The sequence below is a fragment of the Euprymna scolopes genome, chromosome 18 (assembly GCF_053919585.1).
Source record: "Euprymna scolopes isolate OS-2025 chromosome 18, ASM5391958v1, whole genome shotgun sequence".
Classification (NCBI taxonomy): Eukaryota; Metazoa; Mollusca; class Cephalopoda; order Sepiida; family Sepiolidae; genus Euprymna; species Euprymna scolopes.
In genome coordinates, this window is record NC_136499.1 from 34,362,529 (window position 1) to 34,381,725 (window position 19,197).

Genomic DNA, 19,197 nt, shown 5'->3' on the forward strand with positions numbered 1-19,197 from the left:
ATATATATATATATATATATATATATATATATATATATATATATATATATATATAGAGAGAGAGAGAGAGAGAGAGAGAGAGAGAGAGAGAGAGAGAGAGAAAGAGAAAGAAAGAAAGAAAGAAAGAAAGAAAAAAAGAAAGAAAAAGGAACAAATCGAGCTATGTGTTCATCAACGTTTCGTCTTTATTTCGAAACCTCCTCTGGATGAAATAAAGACGAAACGTTGATGAACACATAACCCTGTTTGTTCCTTTTATTTCTCTATTTTGTCGGAATACTATTTCCATCATTCTCACCATATATATACATATATATATATATATATATATTATATATATATATATATATATATATATATATATATATATCACAAGTTAGTAAAACAACATCAAAGTTATAAGTCGCACTAGAGTTAACAGTAATTATTTTTATTTAAATATTATAAATTACCGTGTTCTCTTGGAACATGCAGGTGTCTTCCATCATGCCATCCTGGAATCAGGAATAACTCCCAGCCTTTTTTTGGTTCAGATAAACTCTTTACTTTCTAAACCGGAGATCAATTTGCTTATGTCATTATGAAATATATAAAAACTCGGCATCATTATATGAATGTATTTACGAAACTCGAAACTTATAATGTTTACATGTTTGCATGCTTTTGAGATGAATATTGATAATTATGTTTTATTATTTGCATTGTTCCGACTATTGTTCTCATCTTGGTTGGTTTTCTCACCACGTTTCGGCCGATGTAATCTCCGACCGTCTTCAGGTGCATTTACACTGGATGCTATCAGTGAATAGTGAAAATTGTTTGTTTTGGTTTTTTGTTTTTGCTTTTTTTTTCCAACAAACATAGTTGTTAAAAATTCAAAACACAAATAGCGGCAAGATTTATTAAAAAAAAGAAATTGATTTGGCGCTATTTGCGATTTTAATTTCTAACAACTATGTTTTTTTGGAAAAAGAAAACAAGGAGTTTTCACTATTCGCCAATAAAATCAAGTGTCAATGCACCTGAAGAAGGTCGGAGGTTACATCGACCAAAACGTTGTAAAAAAAAAAAAAAAAAAGAAGCAAAACAAAAAACCAAAACAACCAAGATGAGAAAAATAATCCGAACAATCCAAATAATACAAAAAATAATTTAAATGTTTCAATTAAATGTATAACATCGATAATCAACATTTCCGCACTCAATTGGATAACCATGCAACTGCAGTAAATTGTGCAGATAAATCAAATAAGTATTTTTTTTATTAATGTCATGGATCACTATATAAAATATATTGAATCCATTATATGTACACACGTCCTTTGTCTAGATTTGGTTCAGTTTCAGAATTTTTCTTTGAACGACTCACATCGAATACATATTTTATCAACATTTCCTGTAAATCTAACTATCGTTAAAAACCTGCAGAATGAAGTATTTTTGTGGAAATTAGCTCTAAACAAAGTATAAAGCCACTTGATATAAGCAGCTAAAATATATAGTACTCCAAAGTCAAAACTTGTCAACGATAAGTGTTAGCTGGAATAAATTCTAACCCAGAAAACAGTAATTCATCCCCCCCTTTGTCAGAGGCATCGCTCCTTGAATATGAGGAATAAATGACAAAATAAGGGAGCCGAGCGTTACGAGGCTTTCGAAAGTAAACCTAAGATCTACTTTTTACTCTACTTATACAGGAAACGTTCGAAATTCATAATTGGTTTGACCCAAGCTTTCGACTTACTAAAGTTATCACGTCTACCTGCGCATGCATGCATTGATATGCATGCGCACACTTATCCACACATACACATCTATATGCACGTGTTGATACAAACGCATGCGCACACGTACACGCATGCACAGGCTTAAAATCACAGGCACAGTTATCTCATATTAGTATAGAATGTTAGATAGTGAAGGAGATGCCTAAATAAAAAGGGGTTGAGTGGCGCCTTAAAAAGACGAAGGCTAAAACCGGAAGTCAAGAAAACCACGTGATATCTGGCGAAGAGGGCATAGACTTGTGGCTTGCAAGCGAAATGAGCGGATACAAAAAAAAAAAAAAAAAAAAAAACGTCGTTGTTCCTGTGCCTTATCGGAGGTGAGGATAGTCTCTTATGATGTAGCTAAATCTAGCAATCTATCTATCTAGCTATCTGTCTATCTATCTGTTTATCGGTTTTCTCCTACCCACCCTTTCCCTCTCTCACGCATGCAAGGTGTTCTGTTCTGTTTCAAATAAAACCTTTACAGACCAAACAGCATAAGTTGACAATGACGTCCAGCGTAGGCGTTGCAGGCGGTTAAAAATTGTTATGTAATAGCAACCCGAAATTTATTTTGCAGCTGGTTGGCGATTTGGACGAGAGAAGAATCACCTGTCGAAATCTTGTGCGTTAATTTTCCTCCCTACTATCGCGCACCCTTCACCGCTACCAACAATAAACATACATTGTTACAGTTTCACATATAAATATGTCGTTATTGTTTAAAGCTCGCCAGTAATACAGCGCAAGTTGCAGTAACACGTCCAAGAATTATGCAGAACTTGTCAACAAGATTATGCAGAACTTGTCAACAAGAATTATGCAGAACTTATCAACAAGATTATGCAGAACTTGTCAACAAGAATTATGCAGAACTTGTCAACAAGATTATGCAGAACTTGTCAACAAGATTATGCAGAACTTGTCAACAATAATTATGCAGAACTTGTCAACAATAATTATGCAGAACTTGTCAACAAGATGCTGACTACTTGCAGAAACTAAGGGTGCAATATGCGTATAAAAACGCATCCCTTTTTTCATATTTGCATCGGTTTCCTGGGAATCTGAGATCGATGATCGATGAACAATGAGAGAGATGGACTTGGTTACATGAAAGAGATGGAGATCAGTTTTATCTGTGGGAAACAATCACAATCACGATCACTGATTACTGGGAAGACATGTTCCTATTTCACAACATTCTATCAGGTTGACAAGAAAGTTCTTGCGGTTTTTAAGTTTTAAATTCAGATGAATATACCTCGCCTCAAACAAAATTTTATTGATGGAAATAAGCACCATCGGAATCAACTCACTCATGCCAACGCAAAACAAGTGTGTTTATGCCAGTAACGTAAAAAAATCTTGCGTTCTGGTGGCGATTAAGCTGCTGCAGGCGTTTTTGATATCACTTAGGTTTTTTAAAGCATTTCTCACACAGAAAGCTCTCAAGATGCTTGAAAAATTGGTAGTCGAAAGGTGAGAGGTCTGGAGAGTATGGGGGATAAGGCAGAGTTTCGCAACGAATTCGTTCAACTTCTGCAGAGTCGGTGTAGCAACGTGCAGTCGGGCATTGTCGCGGAGGAGAATTGGGCCTTTTATGTTGACTAATGCTGAGTATTGTTGTTGAAGTTTCTGATGCTTTTCATCCATTTGTTAACAGTACTTCTCCGCCGTAATGGTTTCGCCTGCATTAAAAAAATATATAATGACTGAAACCGGCCGCAGACCACCAAACAATCAGCATGACCTTGTTTATGTGCAATTCTGGCTTCGGGAAGTGTCGTGGAATCCGTCTGCATCTAACCATTTCGCGGAGTGGCGTCAGTTGTCGTAAATAAATCACTTTTCATCGCAAGTCACAACCCGGTCAAGAAACGGGTCATTCTTGCTGCGTAAAGGAAGCAAAGATGACACTTCATGACAGTGTTTCTTTTAGTTGTCGTTTCATTCGTGAGGCACCCATTTATCAAAAGCTTTTGTCCTTCCAATCTCTCTCAAGTGGTTGAAAATCGTCGTATACGTTATGACTAATCCAGAAGCAAGTTATCGAACAGTTGTGCGCGGATTGGTTTCGACTAAGGCTCTTAATTGATCGTTGTCAGCATCCGATGACCGACCACTATGCTCATCATTTTCAAGATTCTCATCACCGCCTCGGAATTTCTTAAACCACTATTGCACTGTGCGTTCAGTAGTAGTCTCTGTGCCAAGCGGTGCGTTGATATCGCGAGCTGTTTCGACACAGCCTGAATTTGAATAAGTAAAATTGTGCAAATTTGCTTTCTTTCCATCTTGTATTCAAGAAGTAGAGATAATTGTTTTAAAACGCTTGTAATTTTAATGATTAGAAAGAGCGAAAAACGCCCTTTGAAATAGCATATAAAGTAAAGATATTATAATGAAAACTTATTTGAAAATACATCATTTGAAATCAAAATTAAAAACTCTGCTCGGCAGTCTACTATAACAGAGGTTCATGCTTTGGATTTTTTTTTTTAAATTTACACGTACTTATCTTTATCGATATGTTCGTTTGTTCAGTTTGTAGAAATTGAATTTAGTGTTCCGTTAGATTTTCCTCCTTTTACACTTTAGAATTTACAGATTACCGAGCATGCGCATTAAGAAATACCGGAAATAAATAACGCCTGTTAAAAATCTAATCAATTTTACACTGGCGTGGATTCGAACCACACAGTAATTACTTCTCTCCTGCTGTAAGGAGATGTGACACAAACTCGGAAGCGATGATGAATAAGCCAGTGGCCTTATTCTTTAAGGCCACTGGCTTATTCATCATTCCGGCCTTGAAAAAATAAATCTGTGTAGCCCCGTCGGTGTTCTATGGTAAGGGCGCCTCAGATAACAATCGATATACTTGCTTCACCTAAAAGCCTGGGGATAAGGTTGGCCTCCTAGGGCTACTCAGAACATTTGTCTCAGTCCGATGGCTAAAAGGCCACGGAAATAGCCTAGTTTCTGTCAAATAAATTGTTGCGGTTGAAACATAGACTGCGAGACACGTGTGTACTTGTGTATCTTTGTTCTGTATTTCTTTTCACCTTTTAATTCAATCTTGCGTGCCGATTCTACGACATTACATCGAACTTTGTGGGTAAAGTTTGTCACATTTAATGGATCAAATAGGTTTGAGGCGCCCATACAATTGGAAACAATTAAAAAGATACATTGTACTAAGTACCAGTTTTTTAACGACTAGTTGAATAATAAACAAAACAATAATTTATATAAAAACCGTTTATTAAAATTTTTCTGTAATAACTTAAAAATTCACACTTTTGTTCACAAACACGTTTTGTTATAAACACATTTTAAAATTTAAACACGAACAGTTTTATTTACAGCACGTTTTGTTTTGTCAACTTCGGAGATTTATATAAAAAAATAACATACATAGTTCGTGTAATTTAGTTTCTTCTCTCGTCTTGAGTGTTATTTGCACAACATTTCGGCCGATCTTACCCCCGCCCATCTTCAGGTGTATCTTGTCGAACTCAGAAATCTTTCTGTCGAACTCGGGAATCTTTTTTTTTTTTTTGAACTTCAGAATCGTTCTGTCAAACTTAGGAATCCGCACGGAATTTTGAACGGAATCCTTTATTTAATCAACGATGACTGGATAGAAATTCTAAGTAATTCATAATCGCCCCAGGATTGAAATTTTAATCTCCAGGAATGCAACTTTTACGACTGCATTTCAACAAACACTCCATCCATGGTACGCAAAGATGGTGTCATACAATTCGAAAATGGTATTTAAACTATACTAAAATAAAGATTGAATTTTATTAAAAATAATATGTATTTTAAAATATATGATTTTTCGTTATAAAACTCTTAAAAGACAAAACCGAGAATCAAAGTAAAAACAAAAATAATCGCTGTTACGATAAAACTTAATCGTTACTCATTTTAGATTGGCTTAAATCCATTTGGTTCCTAATCTTCCCTACAGAGAAACGGTCTGACACCGGTGCATACAAAGCAGTTTCTCTTCTAAAATAAAACATCCATCGGATTAAATACAGAAATCGGTAAAAATCGGTCAGAATTATTTTTTTTTTAACCGAAAGTAAAATCAGTGTTAAGACAAGATATGCTCTTTTAATTGTTGTCTATTTGATCCCATTTAATTAATAAATTATTTTAAAAGGCCGTTCTGTTTAAAAAAGCTATTCCTGATGAGAAATATTAATAAGAATAAACATTTTTGTAAAAATGTAATTGATTTGGTCAAAAGATCGGATTAAAAAATCAATTTCGCATAAAACTTGACCTGATTGGGCGAAATGGATGTCATTTTCGACTTCAGCGTTGCAAAAAAATAAATAAATAAATAAATAAAATAAAATAAATAAATAAAAATAAAATAATAATAAATAAAAAAAATAATAATAATAAATAAAAAAACATAAATAAAAAAATAATACTACTACTAATAAAAAAATAATAATAATAAAAATAAATAAATAAAAAATAATAATCATTTTAAATAAACTGAGAAAACAGTGAACGAACACATTTTTTTTTGTAATCCTGTCTGATTGAAATAATATAGTCAAAGAAAGACACAAACAGAAATACTTCTTGTATCTCATTTAATGATAATGATGTCTTTTTTGTCTTTGTCTTACTCAAAGGATTCCTTGCTATCAACTGAACCTTTACCAAAAGATGAGGCAAATCTGGATGGGCCTAGAACCGACGACAGACGGATTTTGGATCATGACACGAGGTGATCATGTCTGGGAGCTGCCGGTGGAAACCCCTTTGCGTATCGAATTGGTAGCCATCAATGGAGAGAGGCTCATTGATGAAATCTCAACAATGGGTAAGCCTCATTTGGGACACAGGGGTTATACATTGTGTTATACTAACTATTAGTTATACTAACATTTTATACATTATATTATACTAACATATTACACATTATATCATACTAACATATTATACATTATATTATACTAACATATTATACATTATATTATACTAACATGTTATACATTATATTATACTAACATATTATACATTATATTATACTAACATATTATACATTATATTATACTAACATGTTATACATTATATTATACTAACATATTATGCATTATATTATACTAATATGTTATACATCATATTATATTAACATATTATACATTATATTATATTAACATGTTATACATTATGGTATACTATTAGTTATACTAACATGTTATACTAACTAACATAAAAGGTATTATTTGGATTCTTCAGACTACTGTTCTCATCTTGAGTGTTTGTAGAGTTGAATGTAATAAGCAAAGAAGAAAGCGCCCACGTGTGTGTGCATTATGTGGCTATACGACTTATCTTCAAATGAGATCTGAGAAAGAGAGTGAGTGTGAGAGAGAGAGAGAGAGAGAGAGAGAGAGAGAGAGAGAGAAAGGGAGAGAGATTAAGATGGCGGCCATGAATTTATAAGATGTAGTCTCGTGGAATCCCACGAGATCTCATCGTCCACTGCACACAAATGCAAATAGAATGGAGTCAATTTTCTAATAAAATGCCTGTTGGCAGAAGTGGTGGGGAGAACGCGTGCTGAAGTTGTAAGAGAAAGTTGATAGTGACGAATTCTAGCTGAACTTTTGTTTATTTTACTTATTTTTTGCTGTTTACCGGACCATTTAACTGCAGTGTTATTTATACAATATTTCGTTTAATTAAACCTCCTACTTTTTCAGGTGTATCTTGTCGAACTCAGGATTTTTCTGTTGAACTCGGGAATCTTTCTGTCGAACCCAGGAATCAGCAGAGAATTTCAAATGGAACCCTTTATTTAATCAACAGAAGTATGATATGCTCCCATCCCATCAATGAATGGGTCGAAATCTTAAGTTATATTCTCAGTATAACCTGCACTGAGGATTGAACCTTCAACCTCCAGTAAAGTGTCACTTAGAACTGAATTTTACCAAGTACTTTATCCGTTATGCCGCGGAAGGCAATTGTGAATTACCTAGGATTTATAGCTGGTCATGGCTGATGGAATATGAGCATACTGCCTCGTGAATTGAATCCACGGATTCAAAATTCCGTGTAGATTCCCGAGTTCAACAGAAAGATTCCCAAGTACAACAATATACACCTGAAGGATGTCGGAGGTTACATCGGCCGAAATGTTGAATAACAGTGAAAATGAGAACAGTAGTCCGAATAATCAAAATAAATCAAATAATCGTATGTTGTATGAACTCTTAACAGAAAGATTATCGAGGTCAACAGAAGACAAAACCAACTTCGCAATTTAGTGAGGAATGATTTTTTTTCTTTCTTTTTGGATTTCGTCGTTATTTGCATGCATTTCATCGTTATTTGCATGTCATTTTACTGTACCGCCCCCCCCGTAAAACCTTAACAGAAAGTGCTCATCTTACTACCACCACTGCAAAGAACTTTTCCTTCTTCTGTGGTTCTAAAATCGACGGGAACTTCAATGAGCAAAATTTCCTTAAAAACAAAACAAAAAACGAAACAAACCTCCCTATCTCTGAAGCAAAATACCACGAGATTGCTTCCCTGACGGCTACAATATGGTCATCAAATACTTGTCAAGCCCCCCCCTCTTAAGTATACAAATCTTACGCCCTTCATCAGTTTTTTTCAAGGCTTATATTGAAGTGATTAAAGAAACTATTGTTTCTCTTTACATATGGTTTACATATGGTTCACACTTGCCAGTATTAAAAATGAATTACTAAGTCTAATTGGTACATTTCTTTAGAGTTTTTTTAATGATTTTTATCTTGAAAACAATATGTTGTTGGATAATTTTACTTTTTCTTTCACTTACCTAACTGCTTTGCTCATTCATGTCTATAAATATTACTCCATCGGCCATGTATAATCCAATGTTTTGTTTCTATACTGTATTTATAAAAACTTAGCAGGGGGGCACTCGGCATTGTTCAGTCGTAAAATATGCTTAAAATATTTTATTTCATGCAGATTTTGTATTTATTAGTACAGAGCCAATTCTCTATTGATATAACATCTCTGTCTGTCTGTCTCTCTCTCTCTCTCTCTCTCTCTCTCTCTATATATATATATATATATATATATATATATATATATATATATATATATTCACAGTAGAGATTCACAGTGGAGATCCCTAGATGCAAGAGAACATTCTACTCCAGTAGTTTCTTCCCCAGAACAGCTAGACTTTGGAATTCCCTTCCGGGTCCCTGCTTCCCCGTCTGTACTGACATGCAGAAGTTCAAGTGTAACGTGAACCGACATCTTGCTGCCTAACTTCCTACACAGTACCCCTGATGCTTATGTCCCTGATAGTAGCCCCCTACAACAAAGTGGCAATGTGCCTTGTTTTGGGTGAAAATGTAATAATATATATATATATATATATATATATATATATATATAATTTAAAGGAGATTAGAACAATAGTCTAAAGAGCTGAGTGTATTTTAATGTAACAGTGAAATTACTAGTTTAATTAAAATACAGGAAATAGAAAGTGCTCGTTGTAATTTAGATATATAATAAGCTCGATAGTTAAATGTCCTAGAGCTAATTCAATATTAAGTAATGTGATTTATAATTTAAAATTTAAAAATTTAAAATTTTTTTAAAATTTAAAAATCAAATTTTAATTAAATTAAAAATCAGTTTCATAAGAAGGAACAACAACAAAATCAATTTTGTTGTTGTTCCTTCTTATGAAACTGATTTTTAATTTAATTAAAATTTGATTTTTAAATTTAAAAATTTTTTTAATTTTTAAATTTTAAATTATAAATCACATTACTTAATATATATATATATATATATATATATATATATATATATATATATATATATATATATATATATATATATATATATATATATATATATATATATATATCTTCTTGTTGTTGTATTGAGGCATGTTCATTCCGTAGATGACATCATGGTTAGTGTTCTCCATAGGCTTCAGTCCATTGTTGGTCTGATTCTTCTGAAGACATCACATGATACTGAACTTGGCAGAATACATGAGGTGGGTTGCTATTACCTTTCCCAGCGCAATGACAGACGCCTGTTTGCACTTATCCGTTGTCCTTTGATCATCCGCATAGCTGCAGTCGAATATCGTAACTCTTAATACCATAGAACCATTGATAGCTTCAGCGGTTGTCGCGCCACCAAGTTCTGGCATCGCAGACTATTGTTCTTCAGCAATCAGTTTTGGTCAATGTAGGGGAAACCCTTCATACCAATTGCCACTATTCAGTTCCCCCTCGGGGGAGTTGGTCCCCCTTCCTTCATTCTCCACATTAAAAAACGGCCTTGTACCTAATTTGCTCGGTGGGGAAGCAAATAATTTTTTTTTTTTAAAAGGTGGTCACCATTTATCAAGGCCTGGAAGCCACTCAGGGATAAGGGTTATTGTAAGTACAGTACGTTAGTGTGGAGATTTAATAAAGTGTCTCCTTAAGGGGGCGGTTCATCAGGAATTTGTTTACGTTGGACTACTCTAGAACCGTTGAGCTGCTAGAGATTCATCCTCATCCATGGCAATCCAACGTCCTACTGCCGACGTCATCAGAGTTACCTTCTCCTAGATGCATATCTTAACTAAGATTGGAGAAGCATCTCTGCCATTGAATAAATGCGCCTCCAGATACCAAGCTGGAAATTTCTTATGACTCGGTGCAATGCATACAACGCCTAGCCTTCCCAAATGGTGACCCATCTAGTACTGGCCGAGCTTATCTTTGCTTAACTTCGGTAATCTGGTGGGAACCGGTGTGGCAACATGATTGTGCCGTATATTGGGGTTGAACATAGTGTAGCATATGTTCATTTATTATATATACTTGAGAGAACTTTCCCCCCTACAAGAAACACTCGACGAGCTACAACCACTCTCAATAATTTTCATTATCTGTGCCTAAATCTAAACACAGATTCCATGAACAAAGCTTCTTGTGGAACACTGTTCTGCTAGCATTTTGGAATATAGTTTTTTTGCCATTTATTCAATATATATATATATATATATATATATATATATATATATATATATATATATATATATATATATATATATATATATATATATGTGTGTGTGTGTGTGTGTGTGTGTGTGTTTATAATTGTTGAATGTTATTCTTTCGATTTTTGGGAGCAAGTTGAAAAAAAAAAGAGATTAAAATGGAACGAAATTAAAATTTCCGTTCCAATTTTATAACAACTGTAAAACAGAGCGTTCTCTGCAAATTTTACCAAATACTTTATAATTGAAAATTATTGAAATCTGTCAAAATTTTCATTATTCCTTTTACTTCCTTGTTTCGTACACAGCGGTGTTCTTCTACAAGACTGCATTGTCATAGCCTTCAAACGCGACCCTTTTTACAGTGCACATAATGCTTCAAGCAAACTACAATATCTTCTTTCTTTCTCCTTCTAATTATTTTGGTATCCGTCCACGTTTATTAAAGGGATCGGGTTTATGCATGTCATGGGATGGAGATGAGTGGGGGGTGGCGGATATTCCTGTTAGTATGATGCAATATGAAGCGAGACTTACGTTAACTTAAATCTGTTTTCATTTACGAGTCTATCTTTTCTATTTTCAGAAAATAATGTTGTCATCCCAGGAACCGGTGTGCAGTTCAGTGTAGACAGCGATTTACCTGTCGCTTAATTAAAGCGACAAAGTCTCTCTTTTCACCCTTCTCTTTCCACCTCACTCCCTCTTTTTCGCTCTTTCTATCTTTCTTTCTCAGCTCTCTTTTTCTCTCTCCCTCTCCTTATCGCTTCCCCTCTCTCTTTCCTTTTCCTTCTTTTCCCATCTCTCTTTTTTCCTTGCGCTTTCTTATCCCTTCTCTTTCTCTCCCTCCATTTCTTGCCCTTAACTTTTCTTTCTCTCTTCCTCTCTCCCTTTCTCGCTTTTCCTCTCTCTTACTATTTCCCACTCTCCCTATCTCTTTTTTCTCCGCCCCCTTCTTTATTCTGTCTCTCTACCTTTCCTGCTATTCTCTTCTCCTCCCCTCTCTCTTTCCCCGTCATTTCTCCCTTCTTCCTTCTTTAGTTTCTAGCTCTTCCTCTCTCTTTCTTTTCAATTCCTCACTCTTTCTCTTACTCTCTTTTCCTTTCTCACTCCCTCTATCTTTCTTCTCCCCGATCTCTTCTTTTTCTCTTTCTTCATATCTCGCGTACTGAAATAAAACTATCCCGTTTATCGTAAAAAGTTTCATATTCATCGTTTTGTTTCCTTATACGTAAATACATTTCGTTTTATGAAAAAATAAGACGGACTGTTTGTTAAATGTCAGAGCTTTAAATGAAAACGCTTACAATTTGCATGTTTTTATGCATTACGTAAGACTATTTGTTTTATTTTTCAAGTATGAAGAAATTCATCAATTTCGACAATTAAATACAGTTTAAATTACGACACAATTAAACGTGAATTAACCATAGAAATAATAAATGTAATTTTTCGCTGGAAAAATGGTGGGGTCCTTCTATTGATCCAGTAGATATCTCATTGCTGCAATTCTCTATCTATATAAGAGCCAGGTACGTCCAAGGATGGAGTACTGTTGCCACATCTGTACAGGATCTGCTAGAAAGATCTTATCCTGCCTTGACAGAGTTCAAAATAGACTTTGTAGCCTCATAGGGGATGCCCTTTTCTCTTCCCTGCGAACCTGTCTCTGCTTTATCGTTATTTTCATGGCAAGTGCTCGTCTGAGCTCCAATCTATGGTTCCCCCGTTGCCAGATTTTCACAAGAAACACTAATCTAGCTGAAAACACATACTTAAATCATTCGTTGACATCTATGCTGATAACATGACCATCTATGGCAACACATCAAAGGCCGTAAATGACAAAGTTCTTTCTGATTCCCTCTTCTCTGATCTTGAGCATGTGGTACAGTGGGGGAAGAGATGGCTGGTCACTTTTAATGCATCTAAAACCAAGCTTCTATCTTTACATCATCAACGCTCTGATCCCCATCTGGCAACAATTGAAATGGATGGCTCTCGTCTTGGGGAGGCTCCATGTTTTGACAAGCTTCTGGATTGGACCTTTACTCCTGATCTGAAATGGAACATGTACATCCGGTCTGTGCCAAGGACGCTGGGAAAATAGTGGGATCCTTTTACCGATCTAGAAGATATCTCACTACTGATGCAATTCTCTATCTGTATAAAAGCCAAGTACGTCCAAGGATGGAATACTGCTGCCACATCTGTGCAGGAGCTGCTAAAAACAGCCTATCCTGCCTTGACAGAGTACAAAATAGATTTTGTGGTTTGGTGGGGATGCCCTTTTCTCTTCCCTGCAGCCGCTCTCCCAAAGAAGAGACGTTGCGAGCCTGTCTTTGTTTTATCATTATTTCCATGGCAAGTGCTCGCCTAAGCTCCAATCTCTGGCCCCCCCTTGCCAATCTTTCACGAAAAACACCCGTCTAGCTGAAACTACTGTCATTAATTTTCCCCACTCTTTATCTGTGCCTAAATCAAAACGTAGATTCCATGAGCAGAGCTTCTTTCTTAGAAGTGCATGACTGTGGAACTCTCTTCCATTTGCCTGTTTCCCACCTGACTACAACTTGGATGTCTTCAAGTCCAACATAAACAAATTCCTGACAAACCGCCCCTTTAAGTAAGACACTCTATCAAATCTCCAATACTAATGATTACTACGATACTATCGCATTGATTATTGTACACGCAATAACCCTTATCCCCGAGTGGCTTCCGGGCCTTGATAAGTGGTGACCTCCATGTAAAAAAAACAAAAAAAAACACTACCAATAATGTCACCCACTGTTTACCTGTGCCTAAACCTAAACATAGATTCCATGAACAAAGCTTCTTTCTTAGAACTGCACACCTGCGGAACTCTCTTCCGTTTGCTTGCTTTCCAGTTGACTACAATACGGCTGTCTTCAAGTCCAATGTAAACAAGTTCTTGATGAGCCGTTCTTTTTTTTAAGTAATCCAATTTACCAACTTTAGACTTCTAACGATTACTATGATATTGTCCTTTTGACCATTGTACACTCTTTAGACCTTATCCTCGAGTAACCGCTGGGCCTTGATAAGTGGCGATTCCTTTTTTAAAAATACAAAAAAGCAAAAAAACAAAAAAAAAAAACAATGTTAAAACGTGGTATTTCACGTTAATTCAACTTTACACAAAGATGCGTCATTTTTTTTATACTGCTTAGTAAATATAATATCAGTCACAAGTTAAACTAATTTGCATATTGATTTTGACAAGAGACATTTTATTAATTAACTACAACGAGCCGGGGAGAGGGCGCCCGTCTTTGCCCGGTCATAAAATATGCTTAAATATGATATTTTAATTTGTCTAGATTTGTATATATTATTATAGAGTCGTGATTTCAAAAGTAAAAAAAAAAGGTATTTGGGTGCCATCAGCTAGATTCGAAACCGAAATCAAAACTGTAGCATTCAAAGCTGGTGATGTTACCAATGTACCAACGTGTCACATATATGAACTGATTAAAAATTATAAACAAAATAAGATGAATATACAAAATGTATAACGATTTTTTCAATGTTTTTGACCCCTAAAAAACTATTTTAACCGGCTAACGATCGATAAAAGGACGGTCCATAAAAGATCCAATCATTTGAGGCCCCTAGCACTGGTCTGTGGCTTTTAACTTCGGAAGAGATAGAGTTTGTAAATATGGAGACAAACAGACAGATATATATATATATATATATATATATATATATATATATATATATATATATATATATATATATATATTTTGTGTACAGAAAGTTGTTAGTTGAGACAGGTCATTGGTACCGTCGGTTTCAAGCCCGATAATAAGGCCCGTTTAAGGTATCCTTATCGAGCTCTCTTCAGCCAATATTCGTCTATCTTATAACCGGAAGTGTGAAGTATATATACCTCGCGAATCCACGTTCAAATCTCGTTTTGTTTAATCCCCCCCCCTTTTTTTTTTTTTTTATCTATCTATCTATATCTATATATATATATATATATATATATATATATATATATATATATATATATATATATATATATATCGGGTAATGTAATACCTAATTTTCAACTTTGAATTATTTAAATTTAAGATCTAATTTCGAAAAAATGTTTTTTTTATATGAATCGATTTTAATTTGAACCCCATTTAATTTTAAAATCTCTTTCCTTATGTATAAAAACTTCAAAATCTGTATTGGTATCGGTTAAAAACTTAAAAATTCGTTTAATTATATCGAACATTTAAAAATTTCCAAAAATACGTTTAAAGTTTTAAAAAATATATTTTTAATTATATCGAATCACGTTTAAAAATTTCGAAATACGTTTAAAAATTATTTTTTAAAAACCCAAATCTTTCAAGGTTTGGGGAAGTGAGTATTTATCTATCCTAAGTGATTTCCCTAGTTTATTAACATTATTATATTTTTCTATAGTTTTAAATTCGAAATAGATTATAAATTACATTTATAAAATATAATTTTTTATATATATATATATATATATATATATATATATGACATTAATTAAAAATCTATAATATAATTGCTATTAAAATCCAAGTTTACCGACTAATTATTTATGTATTTACAATTTTTTTTCCTTATATATATATATATATATAAACAACATCTAAGTGTTGTTCTTTTCATTGATCCAATTTATTAGGAGACCCTTCCTTCTATGTATGCAACTTTTCAAAGCTTCACTCCTCACATTTAAACATTTTATTTTTGGGTCATGAATGGACCGGAGGATGTAGTATTTCTCTGCGTTACAGAGTGAGCATTGACTTAATTCCGGGACGTATGCTGGTCTATGCTCTATTTTTCTCCATTTTATGGAAAAGGGTGTATTTTTTTCTTTAAGCTCCCACACGCGGGTAGCTAATGCTGTATTCATCCTTGTTTTAGCTCTAAAGGAGCTCATATGTGCATAATATCTTTGTTTAAATTGGCCTTTTGTCATACCTATATATATTTCCGGTATATTTGTGGATTGTTCCGTTACTGTGGCCTCATAGACAAGGGATTCAGCTTTACAATTACCCTCCAATGGACAGCTATTTTTGGTCCTGCAAGAGCAGCCTGCGTTATCTATCTTTTTTGGTTCTTTGGATATTATCGACTTTATTGATGGAGCTGTCGAGTAACTAACTTTCACCGTGTTTCTATTAAAAAGTTTATGTAGTCTATGTGTTCTTGGAAAATGTTTGTCTAGAAGGCTAAGAAAACAATGCCCTACTCTAGTTTTAGTGTTCAATGAAAACGGAGGTAAGAACCAGATTATTTTCCGTTTCCTCTTTCGTTTTATATTTTCTTTATTCTGGGTTTGTTGAAATTTTATGTTTTCATTGAACCCACTTTGATGCAGTGCGTCATTATAATATGGTGCTGCTTTCTCGAACACTTCAGCGTTCGAAGAAAGCCGTGAAATCCTTTGGCTAATGTTCGCTACCATATTTTTAAACACTGTGGGTGGGTGGCATGAACCCTTATTTATTTACATGAGTTTTTCATTTAGTTTGTGAAAGGGTTTGTGTATTTTCTTCTCGAGATCTAGAGTGGCATCTAAAAAATCTACTCTATCTAAATTTGTCTGTATTATTATTTTAAAGCCTAGTTCCTTAAAAAATTCAGTTAGGTCTTTTCTAAGCCTGTCTAGTGCACATCCATTGTAGTCACGCGATAGGCAAAGTCCATCATCTCTATATAATCCAAAAAAGTGATCTGGGAATTTATATTTCATGGTCTCCAGTAGAAAAAGTCCAACCAGATCGCAGATATCCGCACTGTCATACGCCCCCATCGCGACGTCAAAGGGGTCTTCGGGGTTTTATTTTTTGACCCACGTTTTATCGTCAAAAAATAAAAGGGTCTGTCGAGCTTGCATGATTGTTTCCTTATCGAGCTCACTTATCTTTCTATATTTTGATGCGAAGATCAACGATTTTTCTAGGATTTCCTTAGTGATTGAAGGGTAAAAATCGACGATATCCAGTTGTGTAAACTTACATTTGTGTGGTTCAGTTATGTTTTTAAACCAGTCCAGTACCGCGCTAGTGTCTGCCCACAAATTAAGATTTGATTTTCTTTTTATCTCTTTTACTATTTCTCTAAGTATAGACTTGCTAGCTAGACCGATTTCGCTTTTAGCCGGGTTTATTAACCTGCAGGTTGGCCTATTATTGAAATTTTCCTTGTGGTCTTTTAAAGTTATAAACACATTTTTCTTTGCTAACCTATTTACTCTGTATTCTATACCTAATTTTGTGGCAACTTCTGTAGCCTCTTATATATATATATATATATATAGTTGTGGCAACTTCTGTAGCCTCTTATATATATATATATATATATATATATATATATATATATATTAGATTTGTTATTGTTCATTAGTTTTAATTCAAAAATCATTTTTGTATTATATATAAGAAAATAGAATATTTCTCCCTCTTTCAATCTTGAAAGACGCTGGATATCCCGTGAAAGGGTATTTCTGCAGGGAAGTGAAAAAAATTAAAACAAGGAATGTGTAAATCTCCAATCAGACCTCATCTGAAATGGCAAAGATTCAGTGATCCGGGAAGGGGAGTCCAGGACGAGTGTAAGCAATAACAGCGTGAGCAGAGAAAAACCAGTGTTATTTGGAAGTGTTCCTTTTTTAAAGCTAGGCCTGAGAGTCTAGTCTGTCCTACTATTTAATTGATGGCTGGTACGAGGGTATGCAGATTCATATCTTTCTAGAGAGTATTAACAGAAGTAATGTAGGAACCTTCACACACACACACACACACACACACACACACACACACACACACATCTATATAATTATAAAACTCAAATGACCTTGTAACGGGTGTTGTAACCCCACATCCGGTTTATGACTTCCGGTTGCACATGCGTACAATTGTTAATACTTTCTGCTTTCTTTTTATTTTTCCATCGTTCATTTCCGTATTACGTTGAAGTTATTTTAACGCAATTTTCTTACAAATAAATCTACTTTAACCCGTTGACAACCATAAGAGCATTTTACAACGGCGATTTACCCACTGCCTTCCTTTTTTTAAAAAATTTATTCTCCATTTTTTAATACACCTTTCTTAAAAACATTCATACATTTTCTTCTACACTACCAACATAAATAAATCACCCGAAAATATGTTTTTTTTTTTAATTTGCGTTACAAATAAATAATAACCGGGACAATAAAATGTATTGTTTTACTGTGTACGTTTTCAGCGTCCCAATTGTTTTTTTTTTTTTTACGTTTAAATTAAAAGATATATCAAAATTTGAATTTAAATTTAAATGTTATGGTATGGCATGGCTGTAAGTTTTTTTTTTTTCAAAAATAAACAATTATAAACAGAACGACTCATCCACATACAGTACTGTTCCGCTGTTCCACAGCTCATCTGTGCGACTAGACAGGCAACTGCCTCAAGCCAGGATCGAAACCCGATTGCTCAAATGACAAGACTTCTCACCATTACGCTATATGACTGCTGCTATGTGGGTAATGAATTAACGATGTTTTTGACATATATATATATATATATATATATATATATATATATATATATATATATATATATATATATATACACACACAGACACACACACAGGGATCCCGATGTTGCTCAATTGTAAAATACGTTTAAATATATTTTAATTTATGCAAATTTTCTATTCATTATTATAGAACCAATTCTCTATTAATTATATATTGTACCCAATATATCATTAATGATTTCAAAAGTAAAATAAAATTAAACGACATCAGCTAGAAGTAAAACCAAAACATGTCAATTCAAAGGACTAGACCCCCTGTATTATTATATCCATCCACCCCTTTGGCATTCGAGTCAACTTGTCACCCAAACTGTATTTGTCAACTAGACGCTTTAAGATCATCAGTCTACTTCGTACCAACATCTCACTTGTGATTTTAGTTTTGATTCGTGCGTTCCAAGTTAAAGTGTCGGTCACCTAATGATAAACGTACAATCAGTCTCTGTTGAAATACACTACGTTGGCCTGTCACTTCAGTGCAAGTATAAGAAACTGGTCCGTCAAATTTATATGCTGAGCATCAATCATCAGACAAAGCCAGTCTACATCTTCTAAAACAGTACCAAATCGTTCTAACAGCACACCTATTGCCAAAGAACTTGCATCAACCCATGCATTTAATTTCTGTCCGGATACATGCTACTCTCCTTGGACAGAGGCGTTACATACTCTGTGCAACATTTAAGCCATTATTTGCTTGAGTGAATCGTCATTCACCGCGTCATCCTTTGCTTTTTTATTTACTCCTGTTTCTGCTCAAAACAATCCATA

The 19,197-nt window shown here is 34.3% G+C and overlaps 1 protein-coding gene across 3 annotated transcripts in view; it reads left to right on the top strand.

Annotated features, from left to right (window-relative positions):
- LOC145297582 (uncharacterized) overlaps nucleotides 1-12,033 on the top strand; it is a 59,320-nt gene extending 47,287 nt beyond the window's left edge. For all 3 annotated transcript variants that reach the window (XM_080143624.1, XM_080143623.1, XM_080143622.1), the window contains 2 exons: nucleotides 6,437-6,627; nucleotides 11,420-12,033. In XM_080143624.1, coding sequence (XP_079999750.1) covers nucleotides 6,437-6,627; nucleotides 11,420-11,487 — 259 coding nt within the window. In that variant the 3' untranslated portion in view covers nucleotides 11,488-12,033. The remainder of the gene's footprint in view (nucleotides 1-6,436; nucleotides 6,628-11,419) is intronic.
- Nucleotides 12,034-19,197: the final 7,164 nt, after the last annotated feature.